General features: G+C 46.4%; 1 protein-coding gene across 1 annotated transcript in view; it reads right to left on the bottom strand.

Annotated features, from left to right (window-relative positions):
• The window catches only part of PAPLN (papilin, proteoglycan like sulfated glycoprotein), a 40,380-nt gene that overhangs the window by 10,479 nt on the left and 5,674 nt on the right, over positions 1-24,227 (bottom strand). Inside the window, exons 2-19 of the mRNA XM_050897769.1 lie at positions 18,697-18,812; positions 17,313-17,373; positions 16,924-17,026; positions 15,875-16,005; positions 15,406-15,529; positions 14,559-14,639; positions 13,133-13,305; positions 12,395-12,518; positions 11,168-11,294; positions 10,386-10,451; positions 8,111-8,318; positions 6,159-6,335; positions 4,691-4,847; positions 3,969-4,055; positions 3,140-3,443; positions 2,892-3,009; positions 2,064-2,193; positions 158-809 (exon numbers count right to left, since the gene is read on the bottom strand). Of these exons, the coding sequence (XP_050753726.1) occupies positions 158-809; positions 2,064-2,193; positions 2,892-3,009; positions 3,140-3,443; positions 3,969-4,055; positions 4,691-4,847; positions 6,159-6,335; positions 8,111-8,318; positions 10,386-10,451; positions 11,168-11,294; positions 12,395-12,518; positions 13,133-13,305; positions 14,559-14,639; positions 15,406-15,529; positions 15,875-16,005; positions 16,924-17,026; positions 17,313-17,373; positions 18,697-18,812 (2,939 nt within the window). The remainder of the gene's footprint in view (positions 1-157; positions 810-2,063; positions 2,194-2,891; positions 3,010-3,139; positions 3,444-3,968; positions 4,056-4,690; positions 4,848-6,158; positions 6,336-8,110; positions 8,319-10,385; positions 10,452-11,167; positions 11,295-12,394; positions 12,519-13,132; positions 13,306-14,558; positions 14,640-15,405; positions 15,530-15,874; positions 16,006-16,923; positions 17,027-17,312; positions 17,374-18,696; positions 18,813-24,227) is intronic.

The following is a 24,227-nucleotide window of genomic DNA, read 5'->3' on the forward strand; positions in this document are numbered from 1 at the left end:
CAATTTACCAAAGGGCCACATGTGTAGCCAATCCATTGCATGGTATTCCCAGGTAGCTGGTCCCAGCTGGGGCAACACTTTCACTCCAGAGGAAGCTGCACTGATGCTTCACAATGAGCTGGCAGAACAGGAAAGAAAAAAAAAAAAAAATCATCACCTGTGCAGAGCCCACGCTGGGAACGAGTCTGGAGACGCATGGTGCCCAAATCCCTCCGTCATGGAAACATCTGCTCCGAAAGCCTTATGCCACTGCTTGCCCTCATGGGGCAGCACCTGCTGGCCACTGCTACTCTGCCTCTCTGCGGGCCCCGGCACTGCTGTTTCCCACAAGCGCAGCTGGCTCAGGCTGTCCAATCTGCTTTGCTGGGTGCCCCAGCGCTGGCTCTCCAGCACACCAGTCCTTGGCAAAGACTCTGGCAGCACCTCACTTCTCCAGCTGTCCTGTCTGTGGCTGTCTTGCATGGGGTCTGAAGCCCCATAGGCTCTTCCTTCTTGGCTGTGACTTGCAGACACTCTTGGGGGTGGCTGCTGCTGACCCTGAGCATCCCCTGTACGAGAGCGGGAGCCAGTGTGCTGGCGTTGCAGGGCTCCTGTGCCAGAAAAGGGCTGGTGCTCCAGGGGACTGACCCCCACAGAGCTGCGGCATGCTCTCATGCACTCCTCCTCCGAGGCAAAGCTGTTTTTATTGCCGTGACAGCCGCCATACCAAAACCGGTTGCACTTGCCAACGACAGTCACAAAGTACCAGCGAGTGGTCCAGTTCGTGCAGGGGCCGTGGGCACTGGGCAGCAGGCATATGACAGGATACGCTACCAAAAAGAGCGGAAGAGAGGGAGATGTGAGGGTCATGAAGCACAAAGGTCCGTCTGCTTCACACCACCTACCTAGATGATCTGATGGGCCTTGTGGGCAGAGGGCAGGTGGGAAAGTAGGACAGCTGAGTTTTGCACCCAGTTCTGCTTTGAAATTGGGCAGCTGCTCACATGTTTCTTTCTGCCTCAGTTTTGCCACTGGTGGAAGGAGAACCAACCTCAGAGACATTTCTGAATCTAGATACTAGACGGATGCTTTACAGCCTTTCTTGGGGAATTGTGCAGCTGCAAGGTTGGCTCTGGGGCTTCCTCTCCTGCAAGGGGCATGTGGCTGCTGTTTGCACATTTCCAGTCCACAAAGCAAGTGGATTAGTCCCAGTTGTGGAGCCTCATGCATTACAGAATGTCCTTCCACACACTGATATAAAGAGGACCACAGCCCAATGTGTCTACAAACTGAGCCCTGTGCTCTGAGTCACAGGTATCACAGCCACATGCTGACAAACACTGGATGCAGGGCTCTGACTGAGGTGTCCTTTGCCAAGCTGTGGTTGAGCAGAGAGGATCCAGAGAGCTTTCCCTTTCCGCAAGGCAGCCCCACAGGGCTGGCCACCAAGCAATCTCTGTGCTGTGGCAAAAGGGCAAGGCAATGCAGTAGCAATGTGCCTGCAGAGGATACAGCTGGGAACTAAAGGAGCAGAGATGCTTTTGCCCAGCAGCTCTAGTGCCCTCATAGTACAGCAGGCGTGGTATTGAACTCTGCTGGCTGAAAGCATCCATGCAGCCCTGAGCAACACCTCCATCCTTAGCTGTAGCTCTCATTCCGCCCCTGTCCATGGGCTGTCTGAAGGCTGAGCACGGCTCTGATTCCTCAGAGAGGCCCTACTTCTCCTAAACCCAGGTAACTAATTTGGAGCACTCCAGGCTGCATCAGGGTGTCTTCTCAGGGGCAAACAGGTCCCCAGAAGTCCTACAGACTGACAGAGATCACACAAACACACTTCTGTCCAACTATCAGCAGAGGACAACAAGAATTTCTGCGGTAGCTGACAGAACTGAACCATCTGGCTGCTCTTCTACACTCCCTCCAAGCTTCCCCTGCCCCAGCCATCAGGCAGAATTTCTTTTCAAAGAGATAATATACTACATTTTACAGAAAGCAGAGCCTCTACACAGGAAGCTTCCATATGCTACTGGATTCTGTAGGACTCTTCCTACGTTTCTAACCCAAGAAGCCAAAGCATCACTTACGGTAGTTGGGCCTATTGAGACATCCTTCCCCTTGAGGACCTGAAGCTGAAGCGACATTGTCAAAACAGCAGCCGTACACGGAACTGCGGCACTCGCCCGAGGGGTGCTGCTGGGACAAGGCTTGGCTTGCCTTAGAGACAGGAATTGAAAGCCAAAAGTTATCATGCGTACATGAGGACAGTAGCACAGGCAAGACACCGTGTCCAAGCTGTCGGCTGCAGAATGCCAGCTGTTAGAGGAACCACTATTTGTTTGTTTGCCTCCTAGAGGCTTTCATGCTGGGAAGGGGTGGGAAACTTGGCTGTCAGCCATGGAGCCAGGGCTGCACTTCTCTGCAAGACAGACCTAACCAGCACAGCAGCAGGCCATTTTTTTCAGCTGGCCCCACCAAGCACCCCAAGCTATGAGAGGAATTACCTCCCTGACTATTTTGCCCTCAATTAATCTGCACAGCTGACAAACAAAGGCAATTAATAGTGGCCATGTTTTTCCCATTTTTTCTCCTAGAAATTGGATGGCAAGTTTCTGACCGACAGAAATTTGATTACTCAGGATTATTCAATCAGTTCTACAGAGGATGGTCTTCTACTTCTCAGACATCTCCCAACCACCCAGTCTGTCCCCTGCTTACAGAGGATCACAGGTGGATGCCCCAGACTGAACAGGAGAAAAGTGGGCCAAAGGGCTTGATGCCATGCCTGGAGTATTGGCTCTCTAGCATTACTGGCAGAGATGAAGCACAATAGAAACCCACAATGTGAGTCATTGGGGTCAAATCTGAATCTTCATATCTGATGGACTCCTAAAACGCAGAGTTTTTGTACTTACTGCTGGAGTGGCCACAGTGGGCTGATTTCTGCTCACTTGAACATCACGGTAATATTGTGGGCATCCCATGTTGTTTGGACCCTGGGCAGCCGATACTCCATCAGGACAGCATCCATACCTACAGGCAGAAGGCAGAAGGGCTGCAGCAATACCTGACCTGCCCGGCTCAACAGGCACAGGCTGTAAATTTCAGTAAGCCCCCGGGAAAGGCAGTGCCTCCCTGCTCAGGCCTATCTACTTCCAGCTACCTGTTTCGGTGGCAGGTGCTGAAGGGGCAACCTCTCCCCAAAGGGCCTGAAGCTGGAGTGTGCCCATCTGGACAGCAGCCGTGTGGGCTCCGATGACAGTCCTGAGAGCCAGTCCCTGCAGTGGGGTCCTGAGAGAAGCTGAGCTGATGGGAACCTGATGAGTGTGACCGGGATTCCCAGCGAACAGGCAACAAGTTGATGCCACGGTCCTTGGTGGATGGGATGTGGTGATTCCCAGAGGTACTATGGATCGTGGAGCTCCCAGGGAGTGTCCTTTCATCACCAGAATCTGGGGAGAGAACTCCTTAAAGCATGCAGGTGAGCATCAAAATCTGGTCAGTTTTCCTCATCTCTGCTCTCTTTTACCTGCCCAAGGCTACAGGGCAGGCTTTTCTGCATCAGGGTTTCACCTGAATGTGTCTTCTGGCCCACCCTTCTGGATTTGGTTGTCCTGAGGTTCTTTGCTCACTGCCCTGACCATTCTTTCTGCTGCCCCATGAGAAACTACCTGCCACATTACTGTGGTCCCCTCACATCATCCTTTCTTCTTCCTATGATCTACTTTGGGCAGCATTTCTCTTAGCAAGCACTTAAGTCATGCTGCCAGAACCTGGCATCTATATACTGTACAGAGTCTTCTGTGTGGACAGATTCAAATACTGCTCACTATTGGTATAAAAAAATCTACACTTTGTCCCTGGCTCCATGAATTTCTAGAAGCCCATGAAAAGAATGAGAGAAATGAAGAAAAGGAAGAATCTTCCCCCTACCACACCCTATTTCAAGTCCACCATCATCAAAAACCCAAACTAACAAAATTCTTCCAAACCTGTGGCAGGGCTGTTTGGGTTGTAACGTGTCAGCAAGGACTGGCGAGTGACATCGTATCCCATAGTGTCCTGCATACTGGGGACCTCTGCAAAGAGAGACATATACAAAATGAGTGCAGTTAGTCCAGTCCTATGTTCTAATAATTGCGAATGCATCCAGGAGTCAACATGAGACTAAAGTTGACGAAAACGTTTCTCTTCTCCTGGAACAGCTGCTGAGCAGCAATTGGATTCGACTGGATTGTCAGGACAGCGACCTGTGACAGGCAAGCAGACAAAAGTCAGCATTTCAGCTCTGGCATAAAGACTAGACACAGACAGCAAGCAAAATCTTCTGAGCAGTTGTGCCTCCTTTATAGCTGGTCCACAGAGGGATGAGAGTTGGCTATAGTTTTTAGCTACTGAGCCTGCCCAGGTTGCCATCCTTCTTGACTGGGAGTCCCGGGGTCAGTCTGCAGAACACGCTGGGACAGAGCCATCACAGAATATTGACTTCAGAATGGGCACACACCAATGTTGTTCTCAAGCCTGTTGCATACATTTCAAACAGCACAGGTACTGGGACTCTGAAGATGCCATGGTTATGTGCACAAAACATAAACGCACAGGATGGAGACAGGCAGGCAAGAAGCTGAGAACATAAGCTGGTGCAGAGCTGGGAATTTCTACTCCTAAACAAAAGCATCTTAGGAAAAGCTACGTGTGCAGCAATACCACTCACGCTGTGGCAGGTAGCAGGGCTGCATGTTGCAGCTACCCAGGGTGGCTGGTTTCTGTGGCTGGATGGCTTTGCATGTCTCAGGACTGTAGAATTTGGAGTCGCCGTCAGCGCAGATGACTTGGCGTGTCCGGATGCCTGAGTTGCAGCTCTTCGAACACTTGGGCACAGAGACAAGGAAAGTGAGCAGGCAGCAGAGGCCGAATGCAGAAATCCCACAGACCAGAAGTGTGGAACAGCTGCATGATTAGCTGCAGGCTGAGCACAGCTTCCTCCACCAAGACAAAGCAAACAATATTTCAGCTGGATTCAGCTGAACAATTAGAAAACCATACTTTAAACCATTTTACCAAACGTTGCACCCAGCCCTGAAGCATTAGGCTCTGAGCCGTGCTCAGCCTGTAACACCCAGATGAGCTGCTGTTACCCACAGTGGTGTGGCAGGGAGCTGGAGTGAATTGTTTCAGCCTGGCCTGAAGGCATCTCAATACTATGGGGATCCACCAGCTGTGAGAGGGTCAGTTTTGAACTGTGCATTCAAGAACAACAGTTTACCATGGGAAAGCAAACTGGTGGCTTTCTTGTAAGCAGCTAACTGGAGTTCCTCTCATTGGAAGCTGTGGATGAAGAGGGAGCAATGAGCAGCAGCTCAGGGGAGGGGAGAGGATGAGGTATCTGTGTAACCCACCTGCTCGTGGCAAGCTCTACAAATATTGGGAGATTATTTCTCTCTCTTATTCAGATGCAGGTAGGAGCCCTTCTGATATCGGAAAGCCAGGGGCCAGGAAAGATCAGATTAAGGTATGCAACTTCTTTAGCTGTTATTAAACCTTGGCCCACTTCTCATGAAGAACCAGGTGTAACATGTTTTAACTGAGAACAAGATGGTCTGGCTAGCACAGAAGGGAAAAAGTGTGTTTGGAAGTCACCTGATGCATTGGATCTACCCCTATCTCCTCCCCCCAGCACTTTTCACAGGTTGAACAGAGTCTGGCTCCCTCCACAAAGACAAGACTAATCCAGCTGAAGCACAGTTTATATCTGAACAATTACAAAAATGTACTTTAAACCATATCACCAAATGCAATGACCAGTCCTGAAGCCTGGAGCTCTAAGCCATACTCAGCCAGAAAGTTGTTCTGCTATTCACAGCGATGGAGCGAACAATTGGGAATAAGCAGCAAGAGTGGATTGTTTCAGCTTATTGGCTGCATTTTGCCACTGTCACTGAAACTATAATCCCCCTCTCAGAAGGATTTATTTTTGTAGCAGCTGCATACAAAGCAGGCAGCAGATTAACTGGAGCATTACTAGTGCCAGTTACAATGCAACTGTGAGCCAAGGGACTGGTAATGAAGCAGTACATGCTCCCAGCCTCAGCCAACGTGCAGACTGCACGGATCAAAGCTTGTTTGCGAGAAGCACAGCAATATAATCAGTTATTTCTGAACCATGAAAGTGCGATGCTCACCAGGCCCCAGTCTCCAACGTGCCAGCCAATTTCCTGGATGCAGTTCTCCTTAAGGCAGGGCTGGGTGGCCGATGGCTTTGGCTCCACTAGGCAAGCGAAGTCCTGAGCCTGAGAGCCCTGCTGTGTTCTGCAGGTGACGGTTCGGGTCTGGACTCCTTCTCCACAGCTGGCTGAGCACTGCAGAAAGGGGCCCAACAATTACAAGGAAGCACCTGGTTTCTACTTGCATTTCCAGGCTGTGCTCCCTAACATTAGGGCAGAGCACCATTCTGAGATTGCCTAAAACAACCAACCATCATTAAAATAATCTTCTGGGATGGGAGTTAGCGGAGTAGTTGTTTATGCTGTAGAAGAAACTATAAGGCATGGTGGATAGGGTCTGGGAGATCTGGAGCTCGCTGGATGATTTTGGCCTAGTCATATAATTTCTCTTGATCTCTACCAGAGAAGACATGGAGAATGATTTTGGAAAAATATCAATACTGCAGAATACATTGAGAACAATAAATGGCAGGAAATACCTGGAACCTCATGTTGTTTACTCCTGATTAAAATCAGCTCAAGGTAAAGAATTCAAGGAACAATAAAAAGATTAGGTTCTTGTATTGCTCATGTCTTCTGCCTGAAGACCTTGTGCTCCATTTTTGTGGCGTGGAGCTGTGACACAACTTCTATACTAGTAACTGGTTTGTGACATTTTCAATGCCCTCTGAAATTCACAGTGGTGTTTCCTGGAATACAGCTTACTTCTCCATGAATTACCAAGGTCTCTTACAGAGAGCATTAACTTAGGGACAGTCTGAATTACTTTAGATGAGCTTCCCAGCTGAGTTTCAGCCACTCATTTACTAGAGTGACCTTTTAGCTCTGAGAGTACACGAAACACAGTCGCTTTTGAGAACCCTACAATGAATCACTTAGGAATCAGTTTGTAAGAACACGACACTTGGTGCCTTCCCCAAACAGTGCTCTTACTCCGCAACCCTGAAGTCATCTCAGTATTCACACCTCACCTCTCACAAGAGGGGAAGGGAAAAAAAACAAACAAAAAAAAGGACTTTACAGTCTAGGTTATCATGCCTCAAAGTTGCATCTTATGCTGCTGCACCACTCAGACAAAGTACCACCAGAAGATCACAAGTCAAATGTTGCAAGCATGCATTTAAAAGAGGAAAATTTACTTGTGCTTTAGGCACTGAGTAGACACTACCTTTACTTTCTAAGCCCTTGGCACATAAGATGCCTTCTAAATACCTGGCTGGCAGCACTGAGCACATACAGTTTTAACGGTTTCCTCTCCTGGAGATATAAACCTTCACAGGCATCAAAAACGCACCACATATAGCTGCATTCAGAGAAGCCCTACGCTGGCATGCAGCAAACAGCAGGTCACCAGCGTTTCAAGAGTATCTTGCTTACTGACTGTTGTGATTGTAGTACTGCTGTCCAGGGCTAGTAATGCTGAGGCAGCAATATGCATGGAAATAAACAGCACAGGCAGGAGCCATGAGCTCCTGTTTTAGAGAGGAGGGAGTGCTACGGCACATCATCAGCTGATGGCCAGCAGCTCTCACGCCCGCCCTCTGCCTTCACCAGGCCTGACTCAGAAACTCAGCCAGTGCCAGGTCTGGTGGATCTGATAAAAATACAGGAGTGGGGAAAGGACTGGCAGATCAGAGAAGAGAGAACATGCAATGAGAGGAGCAGAGATGCAGGGGCATGCACAGTTTTGAGGAATGGGGATGTGTTTATAGGAGGGCATAGCTGCTAGCTAGCTGGAGAACTTGTTTGGAGGACTGCAGGGACCAGTCCTATACCTCTGCACACCGCCTATCCAGGGACACACACCTTTTACAGTCCCAGAAAAGGAGCCTCGCTCTTTATCCCCAGGCTTTGGCAGATCTTCCTTCAGTAGGTGCCAAGAGGCAGTTATCTCCTACACACAAACTCACCTCTGACCAGGGCCCCGTGCTCCAGGCCGCACACTGCCTCATGTTGCAGGGCTGACTGCTGCGAGGCTGCTGTGCGAAGGCCATGCACTCAGCGTTATCCACCACCCCTTGGGAGCTCTGGCCGTCGAATGCCACACAGTAAACGGAGCGAGTCTGGGTGCCCCCACCACAGGTAGCTGAGCAGGAGCCCCACTCCCCCGTTTTCCACCTGCAGGTCACAGAATCAAGCAAACAAATGTAAGCCCAGCTAAACCGCCCAGAGGCACGGGGAGGTCAGTGCCGCGTCCCTGTTGTAATCAGACAGGGAAAATGTCCCTTTGCAGAATAGAGTCAGAGGTGAGTTCCCATTTGACCAAGCGCTGCCCAGCTTAATTGGCAATGCAGAGCATGAGTCCCACTCCAGAGACAAATCCCCAGCTACAAAACACTTGTTTCTCTGGAATTGCAGAGCTCTCCCAGAGGGGGAAGATTTCTCTCCATGGCTTTTGATCTCCTGATGTCTGCAAAAATGACATGCCTGGAATAGAACATCAAAGAAAAAGAAAGAAAAAACAAAGAAAACAATCCAGATCAGCTAAAAGAAAAGCAACCCACACCAGTCTAACCACCCATTACACTCCAGCCATTATCAGAAACAGTAAAACCAAGCCAAGACCTCACTCTGCGTGCAAACCATGCCAGACACTCTCAGAAGTGCTTGTGAACTTTTCGCTGACAGCCAGCAGAAAGCTGGTTTATTCCTCCCATTGGCGAAATTCTCTAACAGCAGCACACACAAAAAAGCCCCAAGAACTTTAAATAGATTTTGTACTGTGTTTGGTTGCTGAAGCTGTCGCAGAAATGATACACCCTTGCTAACAGAAGAGGGAATGTCCACAAAACAATCCGATTGTTTGAGTGCTAAAATCCTTGCCCTTGTCCACTCCTGTGTCTCAGAGCTGCCCAGGTAGCCGAGACCACAGCTTACATGACCTGGCTTCAGGGACAACACGATGTTTCTTTCCCAACTCCAGCGTACTGTGCAGTCAAATGGCACTGGTGGTGGAGGGGGAGCATCATGGTGATCTGCTTGGCAGCTGCTACCTCCCCTTGCAGTCAGGTAAACCCCAGCCAGGGAGTTAAGGCAATTCATGTTTTCTCCCCTAGCCTTCCAGCTGCTTCCCTGGTCTGCCCTCACCACCCCTAAACTGAGTTTCAGCCAGCCAGTTCACATTCACACCCTACCAGAAACTCCACAGCAGGCTCAGCCATGTTCATCTCCTTAAGATACCCTTCTTTATTGCTAAAGATGCAAATATCAGCCCAAAACTGAATGGCCTTTGTTATAAAATAAGATGTTCCCTTTAGAAAGGGAACAACTACAGCAAGTAGAAGCCACTTAGAGCAGTGTGGTTGCAGGGCTCAAAAATTCATTGATCAAGATTTTTCAGAAGCTCCAGTGGGAATACCCCCCGTCCCCTGCAACTGTATTCTGCCTCCTGTAAGGCAAACGTACAGTTTTAGAAAGGCTGTATCAACTGGATGGGCTCACCTACAGCTTCCTTCAATTGCGAGTCAAGATGTCTTCTCTGACACTAATTTAATTTCCTTTGTAAGACAAGGTCAACCATAAGGCTGGGACCCTCATCAGAGGGCAAAGAATTGCAAGGCCTAAACTATTAGCAGCTTGCTGGGGGACAACTGTTTCACTTTTCATCTTTTTTACTTCTCATACCTCAGTGTACATTACAAGTATTGTATCTGTCATATCCTTGTACTCATCACAGTTTATAGGCACTTTTCTGCCTGCTATAGGGCCCATGGTAAAGAAAGAAGAGCTTTTAAGAAGTTCTGAGGCTCTTGCTATGGCACATTGGCATCCTGGCCAATGTTTCAATCGCCCAATCCATCATGCTCTCTTTTCCTTTCTGTTCTCTTATTTATCTTGATAAATCAAACAAAAATCTTCCAGAACATCCCTTCACCTCTTTACCCTGATTCCAGAGAAAAAACAACAGTTATCAGGATAAGCAGCCAAAAGCTATGAAGAAACTGTCCCCTTCTCAGACCCATAAGAATCAAGTTACCAGGAGCACGCACAACCACCTAAGCAAAGCTGCCAGCCAGCACCCTCCACCACCATTTGCATTGGCAAGAATCAAAAGCAAAGCACCACCCACTGCTACCACCAGTGCCAAAGAGGAAAGCCCCCACAGACTTCAGTGGGCAACTAGGTGGAGAGCAGAAGAGAGCAGCTGCTTTCCTGTGCTTTCTGTAACCTCCTTCTCCTTGTTACCTCTTCATCTGAGAGCTCCGTGCTCCACTGTGACTCCAGGCTTGCGGCAGGTAGATGTAAGAAGTCCTTTATACACAGAACAAAGGATTTAAAGAACTTAAAACAAGTAGCTACAGGCTACCATGTATTTAGAAATGCTCCCAGGTTTCCAAGTGTCCTCTCACTCACAACAGCACTCTCACAGGCCTCCACTGCACCCACCAGACACACAGTGAGATACACAGTTAAGGCTCTGGTTACAGCTCTGGATGCCCATGTAAGAGCCAAGTGAAGCCAACTGCAAGGCTATGCCAGCAAGGGACAAGGTGGAAATGGCTGGGTAAAGGGGTTTGAAAATGCCAGAGAATGAAAAGATTCCAGGATTCATCCCTTTCTAAGAGCAAGGACACTAGGAATGCAGAAATGACATAAAATGACACCAGCTCTGACCTCCTACTCTGTTTTTGCAGGCTCCAGTTGAAGAGAACAAAAACCAGAGAATCTGTTTCCTATCTCCTACATGGGCTAGAAGACTGTCTTCCACAATCATACTCTGGAAAGCAAATTTAATCAGTCTATAAAATGAACATAGCATGTATTAAGCCCTTTCCTTGTGCACACAGAAATGCTCATCACAGTGTTATCATCACCATCCTTTGTCTTGGGCTTCCTCTAAGAAGTGAAACACTTCCTTGGAGAGAACCATGCTGGAGGGCAGGAGAAGCAAGGAGGTCATTCTTTTTCTTGGTTCCAAAAGCACCTCAGGAAGAAGTCAGAGTCCAGAAGAAGAAAGGAAATCTTACCGTTTTGTCTGGGGACAAGTCTGATGGCCACATGTCCGGTTATTGTCTGGTTGTGGTTTATTCCTGCACATATAGTCTGGATAGATTTCATTGTCTATGGTACAAAACACCAAGCGGGATTGGAAACCTAAACGAGAAGCAAGAGAGTATCCTGATCAACACAAGACACCCAGGACGAGGTTTGCAATGCACTGGTGTTGGCAAGACAAGTTTCTAAAGTAATGCAGAATCCACACCTGTCCCAGCCAACCTGGAAAAGAGTCAGGTGCAGTTCTTGGTCTGTTACTGTACGTATGAATGATGCCTCCCCACAGTATAGGAGTCTGCTGGAAAGGCAACAGAGACAGAATAGTTCTGTGTAGCTGAGGGGCATTTTCCTGTCATTTTATGGATTAAGACTCACAAGGGAAGTGCCATATCCATATATTGTTCATCAAGGAACCCTGCATGTTGTGTGCAGTATACAGCAGCAGAGCTGGGGGCCTCCTGTTAGACTCAGAAGGTCAGTCTTCTGAAGACTGGATACGGGAGAAAAACTTGCAACTCTTCACGCTTCCTACAGGATAAGAGTGCCCAGGCAAAGACAGTATCAGCACCTACAACCATAATATGGCAAAAGCTATCAAAATGGCCATCAGCACAGAAGACTAGAAGAGGCTGATAGGAACTCTATATACTAGTCAGCTGGAGAGTTTTTTTCTTTGATAAGGGTTTTTTGTTTTATTTTTAGCTTAAAATCTGTAACTTTGCTCACGGAAGAATCTGTAAACTAAACATGACGTGACACCCCAGGAGATCTGACAGTCCCCCTGGAGAGAGGGAATCTTCCAGGCTATGGTAGAGGGGAATGATGTGATTCAGTTATGTAGGCCAGGTCAGTTTGGAGAGGACTTCTCATTGAAAAGGCCTGAAAATGACATAAAGAACTGAAGCAAAACAAACAAAACAAAGGCTATCTATGAAGATTCTTAACAGATCCTAGTAACAAGTCTGAGGACTAGGGCATGGAAAATAAGACAGGACAAGGCATGGCACACAGTCCTGCTGTGACTCCATGTGTGACCCTCCCTTGACAAAAACTTAGCTGCCCACTACAGATACCTGTGCTGTCTTCCAGCAGGAGACTGCTGGGAAGCAGCTGCAGAGGGCAGCACACAGTCACACTGTCTTCAGGGTGTGGATATAAACCCCGCACCAGCCGCCAGAGACCAGGTCCTGTCCCCTTACCTCCTCCACATTCGGAGCTGCACTCACTCCAGGAACCGTAGCTCCAGCTGTAACCCGAGGCCTGTCCTTGCACGGGCAGGTAGTACTCATACTGTACCCCTGGGTTTGGCTCCTGGCTGATGAGCTGTGAAAGCATGGGAGAAAGTCAGGAAAATAACAGCAGCAGCACTTTTCCCCTTCACAGCATTTCCCCACCATGCCTGAGGGTTCGAGCTGACCTGCGCCCCTCCCGTTCAAGGAGCACTTATTCTCTACATTGTATTTTCTCCTTGCCTTCTATAATACTCTAGAGAGCATTATTTTTCAGAGAAGGGTGCATTCATCCCTCTCAGCATCAGAAGATCCAGCTGCTCCTGTAACAGTAAGTACCCTTTCCTGGCCTAGAGCACACTATAACAAGGAGTGCCCTAGAGCCTGTCCCTGCCCCAACACCAGTTGGTGCTGACTCCTGCCTCCCTTAAAGTCAGAGCCCAAGGGAACAGGCAGGAAGCCAACATCAAGCCTCACCCTCCTCCTTTCTGGACAACAGAACCAACAGAAAATAGCGCTATTTCTGCGAGAAGACCACCTTGGTCTAGCTTGGGGGCCTACAGCCTTGTAAGATTCCTGGGGGCCCCATGACTTCTCCAGTCTTTCCCATGTGATCCCCACCAATGCACTCCCACTGCACAAAGCGAGGGCTGCTATGCAAAGCAAGAGAACAAGAGTATCAGTGGGGGGGCAGGCACAGCTGCTTACCTCAATGACGAGGGGTTCTGTGGTTGGACCCTGGGCATGGAGGAGCTCTGGGGCCAGATCACCCTCTGAGCCACGGTCATAGTGCATAACCGTGCTAGCTACCTGCAGCGCTCGGCTGAAGTCGATTGTCCAATGCCCGTTCAGATAATACTCCCCTCGCACGTTCTTGACAGCTGGACAAACCCACAGGCCAGAGAAGAAAAAGCAGTAAATTAACATACCTATAACCTGACACTTGGCTCCAGATACCAGAAGACAGAGCCTGCTCTAGACTTTCAGGGTATTGCCAATCCACAGAGCTCTCAGCTCCACCATTGAACCCCAGCTCCTTTACATCAGTACTGCAACCCTTTAAGTGTGGCGGCCATCTAATATGGTAGCATCTACCAACACAGCAAAAATTCACACATCGAAAGAGGACCGTAAGAACTCCACAGGGATGCTCCTGTTTCCACTCAACACTGTGTAGCAGGTGTGGCAAATAAAGGTGACCATCATCCTCCAACAATATTGTCCCCCCGTAAGGCTCTCTTGCCAGAGGCTGCTCCACATTCAGACAGTGGTTCTTGCCAGCTTTGCTGCAGACCAAGCACTTTTTTGCTGCACAGCCAAATGCCTCCAGCATATTCCAGCCCTGTCTCTGCATTCCCCAGTGTTAGTCACTGAAGCACAGCCTACGTCAGCCTTTGTCCCGCTTGCCATTAAGACGTGGGATTCACACCCTACTGCCTCTACACCACTATCCTGTTCATCAGACTTTCTATTCAGAAAACAAAGACTTTGGTGCTGCATCCAGTCTTCTACAAAGGAAAACATCACCAGGCTGATTTATCCAAAGCATTGGGTGATGGAAAAGTCAGAAAGCAGAAGAGTATTTGCTTTCTCCACAGGAATTTCCTCAGCCCTGCCTCCTGTAAAGCAAATGTAGCTTTACAAAGCTAGGTGAGGGCATTTCTCCCTCCTTTTTGCCCTCTGCAGCACGACCAGAGTTTGAGGTTGTACAGAGTAATACCCAAAAGGTATCTATGGGGAAAAGCCCATCCCAAACTTTTGGATGGCAGGAGTAGTTAGGGTTTACATTCACCAAGCAAACAGCAGAACTCATAGCCAAATTTTACTATATCAACTGGACTGCTTATAAGTTCCAGGCAGGAAGTCTGAATGTGGTTTGGGTATTTTTATTCCCCACCCAACAGCAAGATCACCACAGTAGAGAAAATGAGGTAAATCTGAAGCACAGAGTTGAGCATCACTAACACTTCAAGGATGCCCAATATTCAGATCCTGATTTTCAGAGAGTTTTTCTCTCTGCCATATCAAGCCCTCAAGGTAAACATCCCAAAGCCCAGTATACCTGAAAACCAAACTTTAACGCAGTGGCTGGAATGCAAACGGACTGAAACACAGGTTCTGACATCAGTCTTACCCAGGAAGTTCCTGCTGGGCATAACCTCCTTAATTCGGATGCTTGTGGCTCCCACAGGGATGATGAAGATTTGATTGTAACCTGAAAAAAAAGGAGATTATTCAATATCTGTCTGTGGATGCCACACAGTCACTCTTCTGTGCCAAAGATGCTCGTGGTTTCATTGGTGCCTGAACAACTGGATGAGCTTTATCATGGTGGCTTGAAGCATTTCAGCTGTCACTTTATCTGCATTCTGAATAGCTTCACCCTACACTATCCACAGGTCAGTCCATGTTTAAAAAGTTCCAATTACACCTCAGAAAAGTAAGCACAGGGGTCAGTGCAAAGTCCATTTTGTAGATTTTAAAATCTTTAGATTTTCAGCAAGCATTATATTGGAGCTCAACACAGAGAAATTTGACCACAAGTGTAGTTGTTATCTTGAAATTGTTCAAAATTGGCCAAATGTAGAAAATGCAGTCCCATTTCTAGCCTTGCACTAATCCTGGTGGGCCTATCAAGACACTGGACAGCGGGACAGTCTTATGAAGGAGGTATATAGCTATGTTCATATGGTACATTTATAGCACCTGCTGGAGACTGAGCAGGGAAAAACACCAGCAGTATGGCAAGTACTTCAGTCTGTATGGAGACTAAGGAAGTGATTCCCAGGATAAGGCCATCAATACATTTTCTGATGCTAAAGCAGCTAAAGAGCCACACGCCATACAGACATTTCAAGTGAACATCTAAGCCTGCCTACAAAGATCATGTGAGCAGGTGTCCCCACCAGCCCTTGTAGCAGCTTGACTTTAGATTTAACTCTCTCCTTCTCACCTGCCCAAACTACCTAGATCATCTGTACCTTTGGGGAGGTTAGGCACATCAAAAGTGCCCTTCACAGCATAGCAGGTGCTGCCATCTCCTCCACACTGCAGGCACTTGTCCTCCTTCTTGGCAGATTCCAGCATGTTATCACAGCCAACAGCCTGTCAGAGCACAGGAGCATTGATATGAATAAACCGTAATGACAGAGGAAAGAAAGAAAAAATGGCCAAATGCTGGACTGATCTAATGAGAAAGCCTGAATCTAGGGAGTCTGCGAAGTCAAGATAGGGCAGGAAAGGAGTTGTCAGAGAAAGGACAGAATTGGCGTCTTCTATTTCACATTCAGAGACAGATAGATAAATGCTGTCCACATGCTCCTCAGCACCTTGGAAACTGAATGATTCTCCTTTTCTGGTGCTATTATGAAAGGCCAAGTAGAACAAAGTGAAGCAACAGAAAGACTGGCAGACTCAATGGTAAATGAAGGAAGCAACAAGATGACTAACCTGACAAACTCCCTCTACACAGATGTCCTGCTTGCCAGGTTCACAGGTAGTCCCATCTACCACTGCTTCCTTGTGCCTGTAGTAGAAGTTTTCTCCCTTGGGAATACAGTTTAACTCACACTTATTAGGCGCTGGTAGGAGAGAAAAAACAAACATTATATAGTATGGCTAAGAGCTTGATAATACATCAGGAGCCTGGTTTTAGACCACAGGCGCAGAAACAGAGGGGTGGACTGATATTAAGTAGCAGACATTGAACCAATTTCTGAGTCACAAACTGCTGGGGGCTGGACGAATACCCTGGTAAAGCCTCACTGTATGCAACCATTTCTTTGGACACCTTGGCTGCCCAGTGGTGGAAGGGGGATGTTGGGCCAGGTGGATATTTGGTTATTCCTTAGTAGGACTGTTCTTATGCTCCCTTGTAGTACAAGGCTTTCTAGAAGGAGGAGAAGAAGTGCTTGTACAGAACACAAGGGAGCTGTTATCTTAACAGCCAACAAACAAAACTTTAAATTAATCTTGAAATCCCTTGTAATTCGTTAAACAACTGTGAATGATAACATATCAAAGCTCAGAGCAAGGACATCTGGCTTCTGCATCTGCCTTCTGAGCTGGTTCCTCAAGAAAGCATGGGCCAATTGAAAGAGATGTCATATTTTCTGAAGCACTCATTAATTATATGCTTTTGTTTCTCCCGTGCCCTGCTAATATTCTTTTGCCAATATTGAAAAATACAGCAGACCTTCTGCTTCTCTAATACTCTAGGACCTAGCTGCAACCAGTTCCAGCTTTCTTGAGCAATGTTTCTGAAAGAATGGCTGTTACAAGAGACAACTGTGTATTGCTGCAACAGAAGCTGTCTCTTGGCCCATGCATCCAGTGTCTTTGTGAGAGCACTGCTTTGCCGCTGCCAAAAAGATTTTTTCCATGCCACCCCACTCCAACTAAGGAAGTACGAGGATACTACAGTCAAAAACATTACAGTCACTTCAAAACATACTGTTGATAGTTAAGGATGAAGTGTAACCCTACATGTTTATCATTACCTCCGTAATATGGAAGCCACTTGTACTTCTTTCCCTGGAATTCTGTCCCATCGAACTCCGCACATTGCTCTGCCCGGAAATCCCAGGAGCCTTCTGGGCAGCTCTGTTTGGAGGAGAAAATGTTTGTATTGGGCCATTATAAAAAGGAGGAAAATTAAGTGTACAACAAAAAATTGGTTTTTATTTGTTATTGCTCCCATATAAAATCAGGGGCATAAATTCAATATGCTTTTGAAGGGGTACTCTTGATGAACTGCATTCACCAGTGATGCCAGAGAAAGAGAAACTAATAATGACATATTACTTCTGAACAAGAATGGTGTTTTTCTAGGGAAAAGGAGCAACAGGCAAGCAAAACCAAAAAACGGAGCACAAAGAGAGCACTGTACCTGAACGTTGCATGATCGATAGCTTCGAGTTGGTCCAACACAACTGGAAGCACCTTCTGTCCTGAAAGACAGAAAAACAACATGAAGCTCTCTGAAGAATACACACGCAAATACACACGTTACAAATCACCTTCACATTGAGCATATCACCCCTCACACAGTTTCCTGAAACAGCAAAATAACTAAACGGCACTTCTTTTCCACTAAAGAAGGCTGGCATCTTCTAGTGCCATTTTCTGCTAGGGTTTGCGTTCTGGCATGAATGAGACACATACCATGAACAACTGCAGCATAGCTCTTCAGGGTCATGTTTCAACTAAATAATGGAAGCAGAGCTTTTAGTCCTTTGTCCAGCAGCAAACAGTCGAGGTGTCCGTACCAGAACCAGGAACATGTTATGAGCAGCAGGAGGGTAGTGGACAATTCAGAATAGGTACATACATCATCTATCATGCTGTTTATGTGCACACTAGGCCCATTAGTAGGAAGAGCTAAACATGCCTATGGAAAGTGTGCAATACCCTCATTCCAGTCAAATGTCTCCAGCTGAGAATTATGGAGAGTAACAGTTATGGAGGAAATTGATGTGAAAAGCCAACCAATGTCTAATATCTCAGCATTCCTAAAATGGAGAGAAAGGCCTCCAGGGATTCTGGCAGGTGCATACCATAACAGGCAGCCTTCAAAAGAGACCTTTCTTTATTCTGGGTGGGAAGAAGCAGTGCTCCGTAACTCTAGATTCTTCTATTAAAAAAACCCTCTCATTTCTCATTTCTTTTTCAGGATATTATTGAGAGTCTGGCTTTTTTTCCTTTTCTTTGTTTTTATCCACAACAGGATCTCTAAGGTCCATCATTCCCAACAGGTGCAGTTCCAGTCATCGTCCTCACTGCATCTAACCCAGCTGCAAATGAGATGGCACAGTGTTAACGCTGCTTGAGCCAAATCCACTCTTCCATTTCTTTGGGGGCAATTTACTTTCCTGGGAATCATAAGCCTGAGAAAATCTTGGCACAGTCACTGGCTCTTGGGAGAGAAACCTACTGCTCTGGACTGTTCTCCGTCTCCCCCAGGCTTGCCATGCTAGACCTGACTGAACAGCTGCTGCCATACCAATCACCTGATTGCACAGCCTCAGATCTGACACAGAAACCACTGTGCTCTAGCAAAGGAGCCAAAGCAAGGACGTGTTGAAGAGAGCACTATCCAAAACAGCAGTGACGAGACGGAAGCTAAGGACCATCTCAAAGTGGACTCAGGTGACTTATTCCCCTGGAATCAAACACTAGGTCATTTTTGTTCTGGATGTATATTGGAACATAAGTGCAGGAGCTCAGTAACAGAAAAGCACATTTAAAGAAAGAAAGAGGAGGTTAGACCTCACCTCTGGGAATAGCAGCGCCGTTGCCGAAAGCTGACTCCACCGCCACAGCTCCGACTGCACTTGCCCCATTCACCCCAGCTCCCCCAGACATCAACCTGCCGTTTCATCCGGCGGCCCTGTAAATAGAAAACCCCACAGACATATCAGGCAGACATGGCAACACAGGAAAAAAACAATGAAAATGAAGCAGAGCTCCTATGTGTTCTCTTGCAAAAGAGACTGTCTTGCTGGTCTGTATTCCTAGTGGAATGAAAAGTGGCAGAGAGTAACAAATCAGAAACGTCAAGCCTCTAATATCTAGGAGGGCTAGCTTCCTGAAGCTATATAGCACATCCAGCTTTATAATCTCCCTTAAACTGTTACTGTTTGTCTATTCATAGAATCTCAGCACTTTTGAATAACCGTCTGAAAGAGGATAACCTCTCCCTCTCAGCAAGGCAGCAAAGGCAAATCATTACTTCAGGGACTACAAGCACTGTCACTCCACACCAGATCAATAGAGCCACTTAATCCCAAATCCTTGGCTCCAAGCCAGATACTTAAGAGAAATAAAGGAAGCAGTAAGGAAACCCCTGAACACACTTTTTACTGCAACAAAGTTCTATACATGGACCTTTTTTCCCCCCTACCCAACTGTGTCCAATGATGAGGTCAAGGTCTGGGCCATCATTAGCTACAGCCTTAATTAATTTTGTGTTTAGAAAGTCTCAATGGATACTGACATTAAGAGAAATAAGCTTGATAATATAGACAAGAAGTTACAAGTGCAATGGAACCAACCAAAATACATTGTCTTAGAAGCACATGAAATACCATACTTTCAGGAAAAAAGGGCCTACTGCAGCTGATGGGACCCACATACAGCAGGACATGGGGGTTTAGCGGGAAGAATAGCAATATCCTGAGAAAAAAGAATAATTGCAAGATGCAAGAGGATTAATTCCACTTGGGAAAAGAAGGTAAATGCAGGGTTACACAGGGAGTGACACTGTAAAAACAGGGTTTGCTGTGCAACTGCACCTGTAGGGCAGTTTATGTATATATTATACAACTGACAAGGTAACACATACCATTTGGGCACTTAGACATATGGGGTAGTGAAGAGTGGGCAGGCAGAGAAACAAAAGGTAAACAATTATTGAGATCTAGTCTAATTCCCTTCCACACACACAGTATCCCACCAAATCTACATAACCGCTGGGTCTGGGTTATGTCTATCCATCCTCTAGTTTCACACAGCCCCTTTTGACTTGAACACAGCACCCCAAGTTCCCATCCTCTACATTTCCCTGCTTGTGCTCTGTTTCCATTCCTTCCTGTTGTCCCTCCTGCATCCTCGTGTAAGCTACTCCCTGATGATCACCCAGCTAGTAAGTGCCACCATAAGGGTTTTCCGCTGGAGTGAAGGAACATCCTAGAGATGGAGAACTTCACCACAGCAGGGATATATACCCTACTCAGCAAGCACTTTCCACCCACCCAGGTCACTTTCCAAGGCCTACAGAGAAGGCCCAAGCTCCTCCCTTTAAGAGTATAATTTTCACTTCAGTTAACTGATAACTGCTTTTACGTAAGACATCCAGGTCTCTGCTAGAAATAGGAGCTAGCCTAATAAATTATACAGTGAATCCAACTCAGGCAAGATGCATGGGTTAATCCTCCCTTGTCATTTAAACAGTTTTTGTAATTTTCTATACATACTCCGTGCCTGACTGTATGTCCCTGAGTTAGTCTTGTTTCTCTCTTTCACCCTCTTTTAATAATTCCCTGCTGCTGGCAGAGCAACCATTAGAGATATTAGCTGATCATATTTACGCACTTACTACCAAATTATCCACAACTATCTAGCTGCAGAGTCACCCCAAATTCTTCCTGCCTATTACCGACATTGCTCTAAGGTGAAACACTCTCCTCCTAGCCCATGCTATTTGATTTCCTTCACACGAGTTTTGTGCAATTCTTTCTAATACCTCTGCAAGAAAAATACTTCAGGACAAGTTTTCTGGTTCAGACTTAACTCTGTTTGCCTTCACTCTGCTCACTCAATGGCACTGCCCAGGTTATAGCCACTTCTACATACCTTTTCTCTGCCAAGTCAACATCTCCCTGACCCCTTGCCAAACCCTTCTCCCATTCTTCCATTCCAGATACTGAGCTCAGTGTTTGTCTTCTGCATTCTCATTTGCCTTTCTGGGAGTAATCCCATCAATAGAGTTTTAGCTTTCAGGAAGGCATCTCATTTTCCCAAGTTTTTCTTTCAGACACCTAATTCCTCCCTCTGTAATCCCTCCTCCCTTACTCTGAAAAGAATGAAACATGCTACCACTCTGTTTCTCTGCAGTCTTACTCCTCTATATCAGCTGACTGATTTAGGAGCAGTATTAGCTCACCCTGGAAACAAGGGACCTTTCAGTCAGCATAAAGTAGAAGAAAACATGTAGGTAAAAATCCAAAGGAAGAGCATTTGAAAGTCAGATTACTGGAAGGCAATTAGGATAGAAAGCCCTTCCCTGACACACACACCAACCTGATAAATATTCCAGTATCCCTCCTACAGAAGTAGCATTCTTTATTCCTTCTGTAGAGACTAAAATCTGCAGGGACTCTTTGTTGTAAGGCTCATGCATCTGCAGAGTGCAGGAACAATCATTTTCTCAGTATCACTCCATTTATGTACAGCCCAAAAGGAGCATCAGCCAGAAGAATCCTCCCAAAGCTGTATAGTGCTAGAGAAGCATTTTAATAGGGGCCCACCTCCCACATTCAGAAATCTGGGCACAGTCCTCATTACTTCAGTAACTGCATGCATGTGTATACAGGCAAATATAAAGCTGTATATTTATAATAAATAAGAAATCTATTATTACATAGTCTGATAACAAGATGTTTTTAGATGCTGTCAGCTAGTTTCTATTCCAAAAGCCTCTTTCTGCTCTCTTCAAACTCTGGAATGCTTTTATCTGTTGTCTAAATCCCAGTCCCTCCTGGACCCCAGAACTAAAAATCTACAAACTTCATCACTGTTACCAATTCAGTTGGTTCTATTCCTTCCTTGCTTCAGCCTAACACACATACAAGAACGCAGTTCCTTTATCTGCATTAAGTATATATTTTAATGTTTCAGGAAAAGTGAGAGAAAGCGTACAACCATCTTGACTTCTAAAAACTCCAGAAAGGACAGTCAGTTAAGGCCCAACTGCTCTGTCTAGTTTTATTGCCTGCTAAGACAACAGAAATGCATACCTTCTGGCGATATTGATGATGCACGTGACCCTGGCACCACATGTTCTCAGTCTCATTGGTAAACAGGCTGCTGTGGTATAAAAGTTTAGAAGGCCAGTGATTTCATTTTTATGAACACTGCATTGCTTTCATCAGTTCCTAGACAGATGCATTGCTGATGTAGTTGCAGCATCTGCTGTTATCAGGCCAACTGTATCTGATATAAGCAGCAAATAAAAAAGCTATGCCTCTGAGTCACTAGAGCTCCAGACTTCGTCTTTAAAGACAATTCCAGTATGCATCAGACACAAACAAAAGAATTCTGGAAAAGGATCCTAGATAGCATAATATATACCATGTAATATTTATTTTTATATATGAAACATACACTGGAAGAGGAGTTATGAATGGGACTTGACTCAGAAAGACAGAAAATGTTGTCAGTATGTAGGAACACTTTAAAAAGGGCCCTTGAAAGACTTCTCAGTCAGTCTGATGAGATGGATAGGAAACTATGCATGTGAAGAGGACTGTGCTTCCCAGACGGATGCATTGCAGGCATGCAGTGATCCACAAAGTTCATATAACCAAATGTGGACTACTGATTCAGCATGAATAATTTCCTAGTGCCTTGTTGCAATTCAAATGCAACTCAAATACTAGCAAGCTATCAAAGCAAACATCAATTTACTATACAGTCCAAAGCGAGTAGTGAAGGTCTGCAGTCACAGGTCCAAACAACCTAAACCCCAGCCAAGTTCTTAGCCCTAGTGTTTCCTTTACTCCTTGGGCACCTTTGAGGGCCTAGAGATAGTCAACCTGAATTATTCTGTGATTCTTTGTGCTGCCTTTCCCGACTGACAAGCAGCAACAAAACATCATGTTATACCACTCCAACAGTCGCTGCTCAAAGCACATGGTTACTGATATCTACGCTATGCCTGAGAGGTTTTGGACAAGGCTAGTGCTTTTAGCCCAGCAGGTCACATAGCTTTGGTCCATTGAGCTGCAACTGAAGCATCTTTTTGGACACTGAAAAGTTGTTAGTGTGACTTCTTGAGCTGCATCACACAGTCACTAGACTCCATTCAGATTTGATACAAATCTCAGTGCCAGCACTGAGAACATGGTGGGAAATCCTTGACATTGGAAGTTGACTACAAGGCCCTGTACAATTGTTACCCACTGAAAACAGATATTGCTGTCAATGATAAAATGAGTAATGTGGTGTTACTGTTGTCTTATGCAGTGTTTCCGTGGCTTAAAACTACAGTCAAAATCAGACTCTCTCTCTTTAACCTTTCTTAGTATTTCTGAAATAACACTACATCCTTTTATTTGATAAATACCTACGTTCTGGGGTTTATAGTTTCTGAAATAAGGTTAATGTTTATTTTGACACACCTCTGAACTGTAGCCCCATTGATGAAACATGTCTGAAAGAAGGGTGAAAACCAAATGCTTTACAAAAGAAAGTTATCACCACAGTCATTTATTCCGTAATGGTTTCATTGTCGAAGTCTTGGGAAGTAAGAAGTCTCCAGTGAAAAACGCAGCTTTGCTAAGTTTGAATAATAACTGCTTGGAGAAAAGTTAATTGCTTAGAGAAAAGTTAATAAGGGAAGGGGAGGAAAAAAGAAAACTGTCAAGGTGCCCCGAGGGCTGGCTGCTCCCTGTGTGCTCCGGGGCGGCAGGGCAAGCCAGGGAGCAGCACAAGCCAGGGCACAGCCCCAGCCCTGGGAACTGGGCACCTCCAGCCGAAGCCAGGCTGGGGCATGGGATGCAGGTGGGCCTGGCTCGTTGGGGCCCATGGCCGGGACGGGCAGGGCTGTGCGAAGCCTCGCTGCAGCATCGCTGGAGCAGGAGCTGACAGCCCCGGGGGGCTGCAACGGTGTCCATGGGCTGTGGGCAGGGGGAGCCTGGTCAGGGCCAGTAAAGCCTAGTAGTGCTCTCAGGGCCCTGACAAAAACAACCCACATGGAGTGTATCCTTAGACAATGTGCTTTTCAGGATGTGAACCATTTCCTTTTCCTTTCTATATCCAGAAGACCTACCCAGTACTACAATGATGACCACCTACAATGTTTCCATATAGCTAAGCCCTGCAAGACATGTGGCATTCAACACTCACACTTAATTGAAAGGGAGCTGAAAACATTCAGTATATCTCACGTGTTTATAACGTAGATATATGCCACTATTCCAATAGATGCATTTTCAGGATAAATTCATCTGCGACCAGCTATGTTGTTAGCCAAAAATGCAACAAAAAATGAGCGAATTAATCAGAACAACATCAGCAAAGCATT

This window comes from Gymnogyps californianus, chromosome 5, assembly GCF_018139145.2.
Source record: "Gymnogyps californianus isolate 813 chromosome 5, ASM1813914v2, whole genome shotgun sequence".
NCBI lineage: Eukaryota > Metazoa > Chordata > Aves > Accipitriformes > Cathartidae > Gymnogyps > Gymnogyps californianus.